Genomic DNA, 14,476 nt, shown 5'->3' with positions numbered 1-14,476 from the left:
CAATGTAACATGGTGTAGCTACTATGGAAAAGAGTACAGAGATTCGTCAAAAAATCAAAAATAGAACTACCATATGATCTAGCAATCCTATTTCTGGGTATATATCCAAAAGAAAACAGGATCTCAAAGAGATATTTGCACACCCATGTTCATTGTAGCATTATTCACAATAGTCAAGATGTATAAGCAACTTAAACATCCATCAATGGATGAATGGATCAGTAAAATGTGATATTGATACATGTACATCTGTACACACAAACACACACACACACACAATGGAATATTATTTGGTCTTAAAAAAGAAGGAAATCCTAACAAATGCTACAACATGGATGAACCTTGAGGACATCATGCTAAGTGAAATAAGCTAATTATAAAAAGACATAACTGCATGATTCTATTTATAAGAGGTCTCTAAAGTAACCAAACTCACAGAAGCAGAAAGTAGAATGGTGCTTGCCAGGGCTGAGGAGAGGAGAATAGGGGAGTTGTTTTTGAATGGATACAGAGTTTCAGTCATTCAAGATGGAAAAGTTATAGAGATCTCTTGTACAACAACGCGCATATAGTGAACAATACTGTACTGTATATTTGTAAAAATTGTGAAGAGGGTAAATTGCATTTTTTGCCACAATAAAAAAAAAAAGATATGAGACAATAATGTCAGGAGCCAACACCTTGCTATAGAATATTGTACACTGCCACATGAGCCTGCAAGAAATAATAGAAGTTAACTGAATAAACCATAATAGCATCCTTCTAATTACCTATATAAGAATAGGCTTAAATTAAGTCAAGTGTTTTGGATCTGTCTGAGACAGAGAGCTATCTCAGATGCACAAACAAAAAATAAATAAAAATTTACAGGAAAATGATTATATAATAATTTATCTATTTTAAAATATTTTATCAGGTATTTGCACTTGAAGATTCTTCCTAGTATTCAGATAAAATTTTTCTATCTATCAGAATAAACTGATCATAGAGAAGATCATCAGCATTCCAAAATGTCCTTGGTATTAGCCAACAGCACAATAATTGTACCATTTTCCCATCTGTTTTCATTGCTGGGAATCTTAAGAAGGCATCTAGGGTAACTCTATGCCTGCCAGAATCTCACTTAATTGACTTAAGATTGAAATCACTTAAAATTCCTATGCTTAAGATTTGTTTTCAGTTTGTCAAGACTTAAAATGACATGCCCCTATCATGATTATAAGATGCAGTTGTGCTTTTATATCTACAATAATTAAACACCCAAGTACCCTATCTACTTAAAATAGATACAAATACACACACACAAATGCACACACAAAAACTTCAACCTGCATCTATTTTCACATGCTTAGAAGTAAAATAATGCATATAATTGCAGTGATCATGCATCCAGAATTTACCAAAAGTCTGAATCCCAGTTTCCATTTTTTATTAATGTTTATAGATAATGTCTACTGGTGAATAGATAAAATCCTAAGAATTCTTAATATCTCAACATTGGAAGAAAAGGAAATGAGGAGGGAGAGAAATGGTGAAGAACTGTACAAGGAACTGACCTGGGATTTGTGGTGAAATGGAAGATCAAACCAAATTCAGAGGATATTCTCCCCATGGAAATAAGATAAATGTCCCCTCTCGTACCCCAGTGAAAGGAAAGGAAAAAAGATCTACATACTGCTTCTTTTTTTTAGTTGTTTGAAGCCAAAATCTAACCAAATAAAAACTGACCAAAATAAAGAACTCAGGAATGAAGCCAGTAAAATTGGGGCTGGTGAGCTCTGAATCTATTTAAATGTGGAAGAAAGGCTTTTTTTTAAAGTGGGAATTATGGTTATAGAACACAGTATAAATATTATAACCTTTACAATGTAAAATAACACAAAACTAAAATCTGGAGGGTAAGAGGAGCTGAGATGGAAATAAATGTAAGAAGTTAGTATTCTCATCTTTCACAGCAAAGAGTAAATCAACATTAGCTAAAATAGAAATATGTAGTTTTTTAAATAATGATTTTCATTTCTTAATGTTGTTCACAATCACTTCAACACTTAAGACAATATTTCCTAAAAAGCCCTCTGATGAAGAAACAATTTCTCAAAAGTTCCATAATTCCTCTAGTTTCACATCAGTTTCTTTTTCTTCTCTTAAATTCAAATAAGATTAAATATAATGTTTCTTACTATAAAGTAACTCATGCAATATATGTCCATTAATCCATTCATCCCTCTATCCGTATGTATCTATATGGATGCAGAGATGACTGGTGTGCATCTAACAGTTCATTTCTGAATGATGGGAACTGGTGGCTTTTAAATTTTTTATTCTTTATACTTTGCTGCACTGTTTGGATTATTTATGGCACATATGCACAATTTTTATTTAAAAAGGACATAGTGAGTGGGAAGGCCTACTGAAGGTTTTACATATGCTCAGGACAACCCTTCGAACTTTCAGAGAGAAAAGTCTGCTGATCACCTACTGAGTCTCTCTAAAATTCTTCCAGGCTGACAGTAAGGGAAGTGGGGCACCAGAAATGCTATAGTTCCAATATTTAGGAACTTTTAAAACAGGGATCAAAACATTCACAAAAGAGGTCTTTTCTTAACCCATGATGTAATCTTTGTGATCTTAGAATGGTCACAGTTCTTTATAACTACCACAGAATATTTCCACAGTTCATTACAACTACCATTATAATTACAGTGCTATATTGGATTTCAAAAGAACAGCACTTCAAGGCATTTTCAAAACAACAACATTTCAAGGCATTAAAATATCATTTTATGAATACAGTCTATCTTCTATTCTACCTTTAATAAGGTACTACTCCTAAATCTGCCTAAATGAAATAAATATGTCCAAGGGGGAAAGATATAGCTCATCTAAGTAAAATGCATATCTGTGAATCAAAACAATAAATCTTATATATGAATTATCTAATATATTTAAATAAGACACATACCAGCAGAGGTGCTTCCATTGTCTTCATAAAACGATGAATGTTCAGTGTAGTCAATGACTGTTCCATTAGTGTTCTCCTACATTGCTGGGTCAAGTCCAAGACTGGTTTACAATGAAAAAAATAGAGATGTGCGTATTCTATATCTTCAGTGCTGTAAATTAAAAATTAGGGACAGACCCACTTGAAGTTCAACGTGTGATCCTTCTACCATGCAGAAAGATATAACAAATCTCTTTGTCCATGCTTTTGAATTACTGTTTTGTTAAAATCCTAAAACAATATAACAAAATAAAATGGACCTAAGCAAAAAAGAGGATATAAGAAATTTCTGAGTTGTATAAACAGTTTTTTTCCTGAACTCTTTCATATGGTAGCTTCTAAATTAGAGACAGGTCTACACAATCTTTTTTTTTAGATAAAAGACTGTCACCTTGAGGACAATGAGATTACCTTAAAATATAGTAGCTTTTCTATAGCTGTGCTAAATAAATAAAGCTTTGTAACACAAATTTTCTAGGTTTAATTTAAACCCAAATCTGTTTTGAATAAACTTCAGCCAAAACATGCCTTAAAATAGAAACCATGTGACACTTTGTGGGAGTTAGTGAGTTTGTATCTGAAATATTACAAAACTCAGCAAATATGGCTTATAATTTGAGTTTTGGCATTCCCTTCAAGAGAATTCAAAGATAAACTTAGAGTGAGTAAGTAAGGTTTGCCAAAATTAAAATAGCATTTTATAAATCTCCATATGGCATTAGTAGAGTTTGGCAAAATACTGCAAATTTTTATTTTTACAATATTATTTTAATTCTTGACACATGCTTCAACTGAGCTCCAAGATTCACTGATTTCAAATTTAATTGCAAAGTAATTTCTAATATATTCAGTGATTAAAGAAATGATCATTCAAAGATTACTTAATGCCTACACTGTTAGGCCCTATGTTGAATATAAGAGAATAAGATGAATAAGATGATTCAAATCCTTGAGGGGCTTAGGCTAAAGGACATATATTTTGTAAAAAAATGAAAATGTGATTCATAAGTGCTAGAATATACAAAGTGCTATGAGAAACAAAGAAATATTTCATTCTGCCTCAAGTCAGGAAAGAGAAGAAAGGGAAGGGAAGGGAGATCATCATAGAGACTGAAAACAGTAAGAGAGAATGACTTCTCCAAGAAGATAAGACTAATGGGTATTTCAGACAAAAGGAACTATAGAGCCAAGACCCAATCAAAGTGTATAACTTTTTGAGAGGAACCATAAATAGTCACATATTGCTGAAAGGAAAGTGTTGAGAGCAAGAGGACCCAGCTGAGGTTGGACTACCTATCATAACCTCTGAAAGAGTAAAATAATGTTGGAAAGTTATTTAATCAGGGATCATTTGGTTGTAGGTAACAGACACCAAAAAGGTGGCAGTGAGGGGGATTTACTCGTAGTTCAGAAGAGCATCTCACAGAATACACGGAAAATTCAAGTAACTGGATCACAGAATAAATGTATAGATCTGAACAGCAAGAGGTCAGGGACATTTGGCCATCAACACTTTTTACCTCCCCGCTCTCTCTGCTTTACTTCTACATGCGCAAAACATTCCTGCGGGCAAGAGAGCCAAAATGCTGTATAGTCCAGCTTCTCCATGCCCAATTCCAAGTTCCTGGAAAAAGGCATCCTATCTGCTCAGGTAAGTCCATGGATTGGATGACTCTAGGTCAGGTGGCCACCTCCAACTTAATTGACTGTGATATGTATGAGGTAGGGGTAACACCCTTCTTGGCCTATACACAGATTCTTTAAGAAGGGAATATGGGGAGGTAGCAGAAAGTACTGGTGTCTCTATAGCATGCTACCTCTTGTACTACCTATCACATATACTCTTCTTTTTAAATTTTTTTACCATTTAAAAAAAAATTTATTGGAGTATAGTTGATTTACAATGTTGTATTAGTTTCAGGTGTACAGCAAAGTGAATCAGATATATATATATATATATCTCCACTCTTTTTTAGATTCTTTTCCCATATAGGCCATTACAGAGCATATATACCCTTCTTAACCGACATTTCAAACATACTCAGGTCCAACATGATATAACAATTAATATATTAGATTATTCAGTGTTATCGCCCCAGCAACTAGGATAGTGCCTAGAACATAGAAGGCATTCAATAAATATTTGTTGAATGAAACAATGACCAAAGGAAAGAAGAAAATAAAAAGAACAAATGAAAGAAAAGATACATTCACCTCTTCCCCATTAGGAGACAACTCGAAGTCATCACTAACTACTTCACTCAGAAGTGACGTCCCAGGACTACATTATTCTGAATCCACAGTCCTTCCCTATCACATCAGGTCCAGATGTGACTCCTCACCATTTTGTAGCCATGAATAAATGAGAATGCAAACTTCTCCAATATGTCATGTACTCAAAAGTTTATGAAAAACAGAATAACTGTACATTTTTAAATTCTCATTTTTAAAATGGGGGAAAGCATAAATCCTTCCAGAACATTACCATGTTTAGTCATAGATCAATATATAGTCTGTCTTGCTGAATAGTATTTGTAAAATAAATGAGAGGACTTATACCTTGCCAATAAATAACCAAACCTCTATGTTTTAAGCATGTCACCGTTACTTGCAATTATTCATTAACAGAAAAATAAAGAAGCTAGTAATGCAAGAGAAAATACAAACAACCCTCAGAGAAAGTGTGGGGCTAGCACAGAATCATAATGGGACTGAGAATCTCAAGGTTCCCCCATTCCAAGATGGGAAATTGGTAGTCTACATTGGGAGTAGCAAAGTAGCTGGCTACACTACTGCTCACTGTAAGTATCTTGAGACTCAGTGACTACTTACTGTAAAGTTTTAGGGTATTGTCAGCGTGATTCTCAAATTGTTAAAAACATTAATTCTTATACAAATAGCAAACATGCATCAAAGTTTTATTTAACTCACTGAGGGAACCAGCAGAATGGCAGTTCAATAAGAAGATAGAAAAAGGAATGCTGGTTAATGTCGTACAGAGCAATAAAAACATAACTTTTCTTTGCAAGCACTTCACTCTCTGCCTATCCACTCCCCGCAAAAAAAAAAAAAAAAAAAAATTGTTTCACTTTATCAGTTTTCTGTGTACTAACCTCTATGTTTACAAAGTTGTAAAATGTCTGGGATTTAATTAATTGAATTGTGTGTGGTATATCAAATAGTCACTATTTTCTGAGAGGTGAGCAGGAGGGCTCGTTAAAAACGCTTGCGTGGTTTAAAAAGGTCACACAATCACCATTTTGCCCTGCTTTGTTTTCATTTTCCTGAAGAGCATTTTGAAGCCAAACTTAGAAGTCTTCAAATGCACTGGTTATTCCTTGTGTCCCCATGTACTAAACAGAAGAAAAACTTTAACCCTAGGTTGCCCAGCCAAAAGCAGTCCAAAGAAGGTCTCTACCTAAAATTGTAAGCTAGAAACTAGACAAGAAAATTAAACATTTAAAACATTCTGTTCAAAACTGTACTCAAATATATTTAAGATTTTTCTGGTATAGTAACTTATGGAACTCTCAGGAAGAATCTCTGGAGCTTAGTTATGAAAGCTGTTATTTTATCACCTATCTGATCACTGTGGCAGATCTATTCATAAAATACACGTGGCCACTCAAGGGATCACGTCTTGTGGCTTATCCATACTGCCTTCGTTCACCTTAGTTTAACATCCCTTCTGTATATTTAAGTTCATTTTAGTACAGCAGATAATAGTGATGAAGAGGATTTCAGGTTTCACTTATATATTCACATCTGGTTACGATTCCTCTCAGATGAGTCCACACTGTGGGAGTACGATGGAAATGCTGAATAAGTAATGTGAAATAAGTGAACTTAAAATTGTTAACTTATGCTTCTTATACATACCCAATACTTTCCAAAAGGGCAATTTCTGTGGTTAAGACAAATTGGTACGCGGTCCCATACACAAAAGCAGCTTCCATGACAGCTCTGTGCTCTGAAGAGAGAGAAAGAAGTTGGGAGAGAGGAGGAGTTATTCTATTCAGAATACTTTCCTACACCCTTTTATGCTCTATTATGTTTAAAGAAAAAGCCTTTGTAGGGATCCCAGTTGGGAAAATGCAGGCAGTTAAAGAAGTTATAAAAAGTCTGTTCTAGTCAAGGTAAGAGAAGAACTAAGAGGGAACAGAAAATGAGCTATACTTGAGAATATATGACAAATCTGTGACAGTTTCTTCCCAGTAGTAGGGAAGACAATATGAGTTCATCATACAACTTTCATATGTTATATTTTATATACAAATATGTGTACACTATTTCTGGCTTCGTTTTTTTTTAATCAAACTTATTCTTATATATAGTTTAAAGAGACAACTCTACAAGGTGTTATTAAGAAAATGAACAGTTCCTCTACCCTCAACCACCATTTCCGACTCCCAAGGGACAGCTACTTTCAACTCTTTTACTCTTCCTTTTGGTACTTACCTCCAAGTCTCTAAATGACCTTCTTATACTCTTATTTCCTGAATTTTTTTTTTTTTTTTTAGTGTTAGTATTTTCTGTTGACTTCCCACTATGGAAGGTGATAAATTAGCTCTCCTTTCCAAAACCCCACTCCACAAATATACACAATTCTATCCCCTCAACGTGCTCAATATAGTCCTAATTTTTATTAGATCAATAGTCAGGATTTACACTGTTGGGACTCAGTAAATACTATTTCCTTTTGAAATTTTTTTCACTACAGTTATAGGTATCTTTTTAAATTTTTGTTTAGATTTCTTGCTAATTTATTCCTAAATTCTTCCACAATTGTCTAACGCTCTGAATACTTCAAATACATCAGTTATATTATCAATTCCCTCTTGTGACAGACATTTTTTCAGAGCCTTCTGATTTGCTCCAATGTGGACTCTGCTGCTCGACCCGCCGCACAACTTTCATCCTGGGGACTCACTTCATCGTCACCCTGGGGATGCTCTGATTCTCACTCTTACGTTGGGTCCTTGGCCTGTTACCCACATCTTCTTGACTAATTTGTTCCCTTGCTCCCATTCTCTAGCTCTTTCCTGGGAGAGGATATATGGAATACACATTTTTTGCAACCTTACACTTCTCAAAGTGTCTTTATTCTACTTTCATAACTAACTATAGTTGTCGGCATGTAGCATTCTAGCATTTCCCCTGAGAATTTTGAAAGCATTGCTCCACTGTCTTCAGTTCCCAGGACTGCAACTGAGAAGTCCAAAGCCATTCTGATTCTTTTTTTTTTTTTGTAATTAATTAATTAATTTATTTATTATTTATTTTTGGCTGCGTTGGGTCTTCATTGCTGCGCACGGGCTTTCTCTAGTTGTGGCGAGCAGGGGCTACTCTTCCTTGTAGTGCGCAGGCTTCTCATTGCAGTGGCTTCTCTTCTTGTGGAGCATGGGCTCTAGGCACACGGGCTTCAGTAGTTGTGGCACATGGGCTCTGTAGTTGTGGCTTGCAGGCTCTAGAGTGCAGACTCAGTAGTTGTGGCACACGGGCTTAGTTCCTCCGCGGCATGTGGGATCTTCCCGGACCAGGGCTTGAACCCATGTCCCCTGCATTGGCAGGCGGATTCTTAATCACTGCGCCACCAAGGAAGTCCCGCCTTCTGATTCTTGATCCTTTAACTGCAATATTTTTTCCTTTCTTGAAGATTTTAGAATAGCGTTTGTTCCCAATATTCTGAAAATTCAATATGAGATGCTCTGGTGTGGCTCTACATTTAAACACTCTGCTGGGATTCAGTGGGCCCTTTCAATTTGGAAGCTCAAAATCCTTCAGTTCTGGGAAATTTTCTTAAAGTATTTCTTTGAAGATTCCTTCCTTTTCATATCTTATTTTCCCTTTTCTCCTCACTGCCATTTCTGGGTAGTTATCTTCCCCTCCCCGACCTAATCTTCTACCACTTGAATCACATATCATCAGATTATTCCACTCACCACTCTGCCTTGTTGGAGTCATCTACAACCCGAGCCAGGGTTAATCCCCCTCATTCCATGAAAAATTTCGCTTCTGTCACACTGTCACACTCTCCGATACTACTCCTATCATAACCTTGGTGATTTTACTATCCCCATAGATGATCCTCGCAAAATCCTAGCCTTTCAGTCCTTGGTCTTCTCTGGAGATTCCAGTGATCTCTCTTCAGTCCTGCCTTACCCACTCACTGCCACGGTCCCATTCCAGGCTTTGTAATCACCAATCACTGCAAATCCCTCCAAAATGTCCAGCACTCCTCCCAACACACACACCCACACACACACACCCTTCCATCTCCAGGTCACTCTGTCTAGTATATAACTTTAACCTTCCCGGACGTACAGTCCTACCATTTTCACTGTCCTTTATCCACCTCGTGTCCTCTCTTCCCTCCTAACCCAGCTTAAATTCCATGGTCAGTCTTTATAATCACTCCCCCGCCTGTCTTGCTAAAACACAGTCCAAGTTAAATCAAATAATCTGCCTATTCTGTACTTACATCCATGAAAGTGAATATGGCTGGGGGAAAAAAAAAAAAAGGAAAGAAAACAAGAACCTGCTAGCATCACCATGTCAATGGTTTCACTTTAGATTACTGGCATCAACTATTACTGCTGCCTAGCAACCATTCTTTATTTTCAGGCCTTCTAAAACAACTATTTCATCTCTTCTTTCCTCAAACTATCTGATCACTTTATTTCTATTTCATTGAGAAAATGAACAAATTAAGAAAAACCCAAAAAAGCTCCCAGCACCATATCTATCTGCCCCCTTAACTAAATTGATGTCCATATTCTGTCTTCCCTTCTAATACCATAGGCGAATTTTCTGTGCTCCCAGTAAAGAACAACCCCTCCCCCGGATCACTAGATTCCATCTCCTCTAGTCTATTCAAAGATGTTGCTCCAGTAATTCTGCCCTCTTTTTCCTCCACGATGCATTTTCCTTTTGTTACAAGAACTTTCTTGTCAACATACAAATATGCTTCTTAAAAAATTCTTGAGGACTTCCCTGGTGGTGCAGCGGTTAAGAATCTGCCTGCCAATGCAGGGGACACGGGTTTGAGCCCTGGTCCAGGAAGATCCCACATGCTACGGAGCAACTAAGCCTGTGCACCACAACTACTGAGCCTGTGCTCTAGAGCCTGCAAGCCACAACTACTGAGCCTGCGAGCCACAACTATTGAAGCCCACACACCCTAGAGTCCATGTGCCGCAACTACTGAACCCACGTGCTGCAACTACTGAAGCCTGTGCACCTAGAGCCCGTGCTCCACAACAAGAGAAGCCACTGCCATGAGAAACCCACGCACCGCAAGGAAGAGTAGCCCCCTCTCTCTGCAACTAGAGAAAGCCCGCGCACAGCAACGAAGACCCAATGCAGCCAAAAATAAAGAAGAAAAATTTTTTTTTTAATTCTTCACTTGACCCCACATACTCTTCCAGCCACTGCCCCATATTTTTCCTTCCCTTAAAAGGAAAACTTCTCCGATGAGTCTCTATAGTCACAGTCTCCAGTTGCTCTCTACCTATTATTCTCTTACACCCCTGTCAGGCATTTACCCCAACCACTCTACAAAAATTGTGTGCATCAAGGGCATGGGTAACTTCCATACTGCTAAGCATAATGGTCAACTGGTAGTTCTTATCCTAATTAACCTTTCAGTATCCTTTGATACAACTGCTCCTATCTCGTCACTAAAATCCTATCATCACTTTGCTTACACACAGGCCATTCTTTCTGCCTCCTTTACCGACCTGTGGAAGATGAAGTATCTAATGAGTTCAGCCTTCTTCTCTTTTCCATCCAGCCTCACTCCCTTCATGGTCTCCTCTGGCCTCACAACATTATGTCACAAATGTATATCCCTAGTCTGTATCCCCACTATCAAATGCAGACTAGTAAAATCCCATTACCTTGTTGATATCTGTACTTGGCTGTCTAATGGGTACTGCACAAGTATAATGTTCAAAAGTGGATTCTAGAGCTTCCTCTCCAAACGATTTCCACTCTTCCCCACCTTAGTTATCAGCAATTTCACCTTTCACGTAGCTCAGGCCAAAACCCCAGAGCCACCCTGGTCTCTGCTATTCCTCTCTCATTCTACAACCAGTATATCAGAAAACTCAGTTAGTCTTACATCCAAACTACTACTAAAGTTCAAATGTATTGCCACCACCATTGCTAACACCCTGGTCCAAGCCACCTACCACCATCTCTTGCCTGCATTATTGCAATAACTTCCTGATTTTCTCCCTTATTCTACCATTGCTCCTTCTAGTCTATTCCAAACCCAGAAGTCAGACTGACCCTGTTAAAATATAAATCAGGGATTTCTGGCTCCCTGTATAGCTCATCCCTCTCGTTAATCACAATTACAAACTATGGACAAAATACAATAACCTGAGGGGCCCTGAAAAGTAAACAATAAACAGGCTGATTTTGGAGCATTATTTTACAAGTACAGAAAGTTCAATGGCATACTGTGTAGCCATCAAGCTTTAGGTGTATAAAAATTGAAATTTCCAATAAATGATTTTATTTCATAGAGTACATATAATTGTTTAAATGTCTTTAACATTTTATATTAACATGTTCAAGTTATAACCATTAACAAGTAAAAATCCTGAAAGCATAACTATAATTTGTTCATGAAACATTTATAAACTTCTTTATGACAAAATTACCTATGAATGCACAAGGTGATGCTGTCAAAATTAGATTTTTTAAAAATCAAGAAAAATACGTCATAAACAGCAAATACCAAGGTAAAAAAGGAAGCCAAGCCAGTCAACAACATTTATCAAATACTATAAACTACTGTATCAGGTACCACGAGGACTGTAAGGAAATAAAAACAGTCATAGCTGACACAGAGCACCAGGAAACTTTTTAGTTATTCAAATTCACTTGGTCCTCACAATAACACTAAGAGGTAGGCACAATTATTTTCACCACCTTAGTGACCAGGAAACAGGCTAAATAAGTAAGTTGTCCAAGGTCATACTGTAAGTAGTTGGTGGAACAGGGAGTCTGACCTAGGCGTCTGGCTCCAGAGTTCTCGTTCAAGAACTATACTATGCTGCCTGTTTGAAGAAAGAAAATATAATAGTAAAAGACGCTTTAAATTTATTTTAAAATATTAAGATTGTGGTCAAAATACACTATGTTAAGTCCTTCAGTATAAACACACATGTATAGAGGCATGACGAAGATTAATGTAAACCTTGATAAATACCTGGTGTTCCAATGGCTCTGACATATGAGAATGCAATGTTTGCTTTTCCTTTCAGAGCATTTTCTGTGTTCTGAAGGTCTTCCAGAGTGGTAATATATTTTACTTCATTAAAAAGAAGAGCACTGAAATAAATAAAGATGTAGTTGGTAGAAAAATCTGACATGTACTTAGTTATTTAATACATATTTTGAGTAGGTTAAAGAACCTAATCAAAAAAGAAATTTAATCTTTTGAACAAACTCTCAATAGTAAGAACCTAAGCATTTCAAGTCTGAATTAAAATCACCCTCTAAATCATTAGTCTGTCACTGAGAACATTAACCAGGGACAGCTGTGAGAAATAGTGTGCGTATCCTCCATCACAACCACCTCAATACATTTAAACTGTATTCACTAGCATCCTATTCTGGACAAATAATCCCTTACAAATCTCTCAGCCATGGACACATTTCAGCCCTTCACACATCTATACTGAAACCATCTTTCCATGGCCTATAAGGCCCTGAATGGCAAGCCTTGCCTACTTCTCCAACATCATTTTGTACTACCATTCCTCATGTCCACCCTATTTTAGGCAACACCTCAGGGCATTTGCACACACCATTCTCTTTGTTGAAAGCTGTTCCCTCTGCTCCTTCTCATATATCTGGTCTCAGCTTAAACATCATTGACTTAAGAGAAGCCTCCTTTGTTGGTCCTGTGTAAGTAGGTCTGTAGCATTTTCCTCTTGAATTTCACACTATTTAATCCTTCGTAGGATCAAATTTATAATTATTCACATATATTTTTTTACTTGTTTATCCCTGCCTCTCTCATTAAACTGTTGCCTTCTTGTGACAGGGACGTTGCATATTTTATCACTATATCCATAATAACTTAGAATAGAATCTGGTACATTGTAAGTATTCAATAAGTATTTGTTGAATGAATGACAGAAAACATAGGGCAGGAATTATTTATTGCCATTCTTCATTTGAAGAAATAGAAGATCAAATCAAAACACTGAAGAGCGTACTTACTCAAAAACACATATACTGAACTGAGAGGCCAGGAACAGAACATAAAACAGGTCTTCTCACTCCTAATTTAGTGATCTTTCCACTTGACCATAATTCTTCCAAATCATCTTTTTTTTAATATAATCTCTATTTATTTATGTTTATTTATTTGGCTGCGCCGGGTCTTAGTTGCGGCACACGGGATCTTCGCTGTGGCATGTGAGATCTAGTTCCCTGACCAGGGATCAAACTCGGGCCCCCTGCACTGGGAGCATGGAGTCTTAACCACTGGACCATCAGGGAAGTCCCCCAAATCATCTTTTTAATGTATAGATCAGAATAACTGATCATATTTCTTCATCCAAAAGAATTTCATTTAAAAATTTTCTACTTCTATATAAATTCTCTATCACTAACAACTAATTTCACTTAATCTCCACATGCATATCTCTGTGTGTGTGTGTGTGTGTGTGTGTGTGTGTGCATATTTTTGTTAAGCTAAACTTTAAGAATTTTTGAAAGCTGTTCCAACTCCACATACTTAAGTAAGCAAAAGTTCATTCCAATAAATTAGTCAATCATAGTTTCCTCTTACGGAAAACATAGCACTTGCCACTAATACAGCAATTCTCAAACTTTTTGGTCTCAGGATCCCTTTATACCCTTAAAAATTATTGAGCTCTTCAAAGGGCTTTTTTTTTTTTTTTTTTATGAAACGAGGGCAAGGTTTTTTTTTTTGTTTTGTTTTTGTTTTTTTTACTATTTTTATTTATTTATTTATTTTTGGCTGTGTTGGGTCTTCGTTTCTGTGCAAGGGCTTTCTCTAGTTGTGGCAAGCGGGGGCCACTCTTCATCGCAGCAAAGGGCTTTTTTTTATGTAGGTTACATTTATCAATAGTTGCCAAAATAGAAATTAAAATAGCAATTAAAAATATTTATTAATCCCTTAAAAAATAAAAATAAACACCATTGCATTTAACATAACACTTTTTTTATTAAAAATAACTAAATTTCCAAAAGGAAAGAAAAATCTAATGAAAAGAGTGGCCTTGTTTTACATTTTTGCAAGTCTCTTTAATATTGGACTAAATAGAAGACAGGTGGATTCTCTTATCTGTTTCTTCGTTCAATCTGTTGTGACATCACACACACAACACATCATGTAGCCTCTAGAAACTGCACTCATAGAAGAATGAAAGTGAAAAAGGCAAACATCTTAGTATTATTATAAAAATATTGTCACTTTGGGAGCACGCC

The 14,476-nt window shown here is 36.4% G+C and overlaps 1 protein-coding gene and 1 long non-coding RNA gene across 7 annotated transcripts in view; one reads left to right on the top strand and one right to left on the bottom strand.

Annotated features, from left to right (window-relative positions):
* Nucleotides 1–14,476, top strand: part of LOC309654456 — a 354,889-nt gene that overhangs the window by 247,508 nt on the left and 92,905 nt on the right. The window lies entirely within an intron of this gene.
* Nucleotides 1–14,476, bottom strand: part of TXNDC16 (thioredoxin domain containing 16) — a 120,032-nt gene that overhangs the window by 77,619 nt on the left and 27,937 nt on the right. For all 6 annotated transcript variants that reach the window (XR_014260243.1, XM_082448397.1, XM_082448399.1 and 3 more), the window contains exons 7-9: nucleotides 12,222–12,343; nucleotides 6,881–6,971; nucleotides 2,963–3,113 (exon numbers count right to left, since the gene is read on the bottom strand). Coding sequence is in view for 5 of the 6 variants with exons in the window: in XM_082448397.1 (XP_082304523.1) it covers nucleotides 2,963–3,113; nucleotides 6,881–6,971; nucleotides 12,222–12,343 (364 nt within the window). In the remaining variant the exon portion in view is untranslated. The remainder of the gene's footprint in view (nucleotides 1–2,962; nucleotides 3,114–6,880; nucleotides 6,972–12,221; nucleotides 12,344–14,476) is intronic.

The sequence above is a fragment of the Balaenoptera physalus genome (genome assembly GCF_965194825.1).
Source record: "Balaenoptera physalus genome assembly, chromosome: 2".
Lineage (NCBI taxonomy): Eukaryota > Metazoa > Chordata > Mammalia > Artiodactyla > Balaenopteridae > Balaenoptera > Balaenoptera physalus.
The sequence above is the reverse complement of the archived record's forward strand: the minus strand, read 5'-3'. Positions and strand labels throughout refer to the sequence as shown.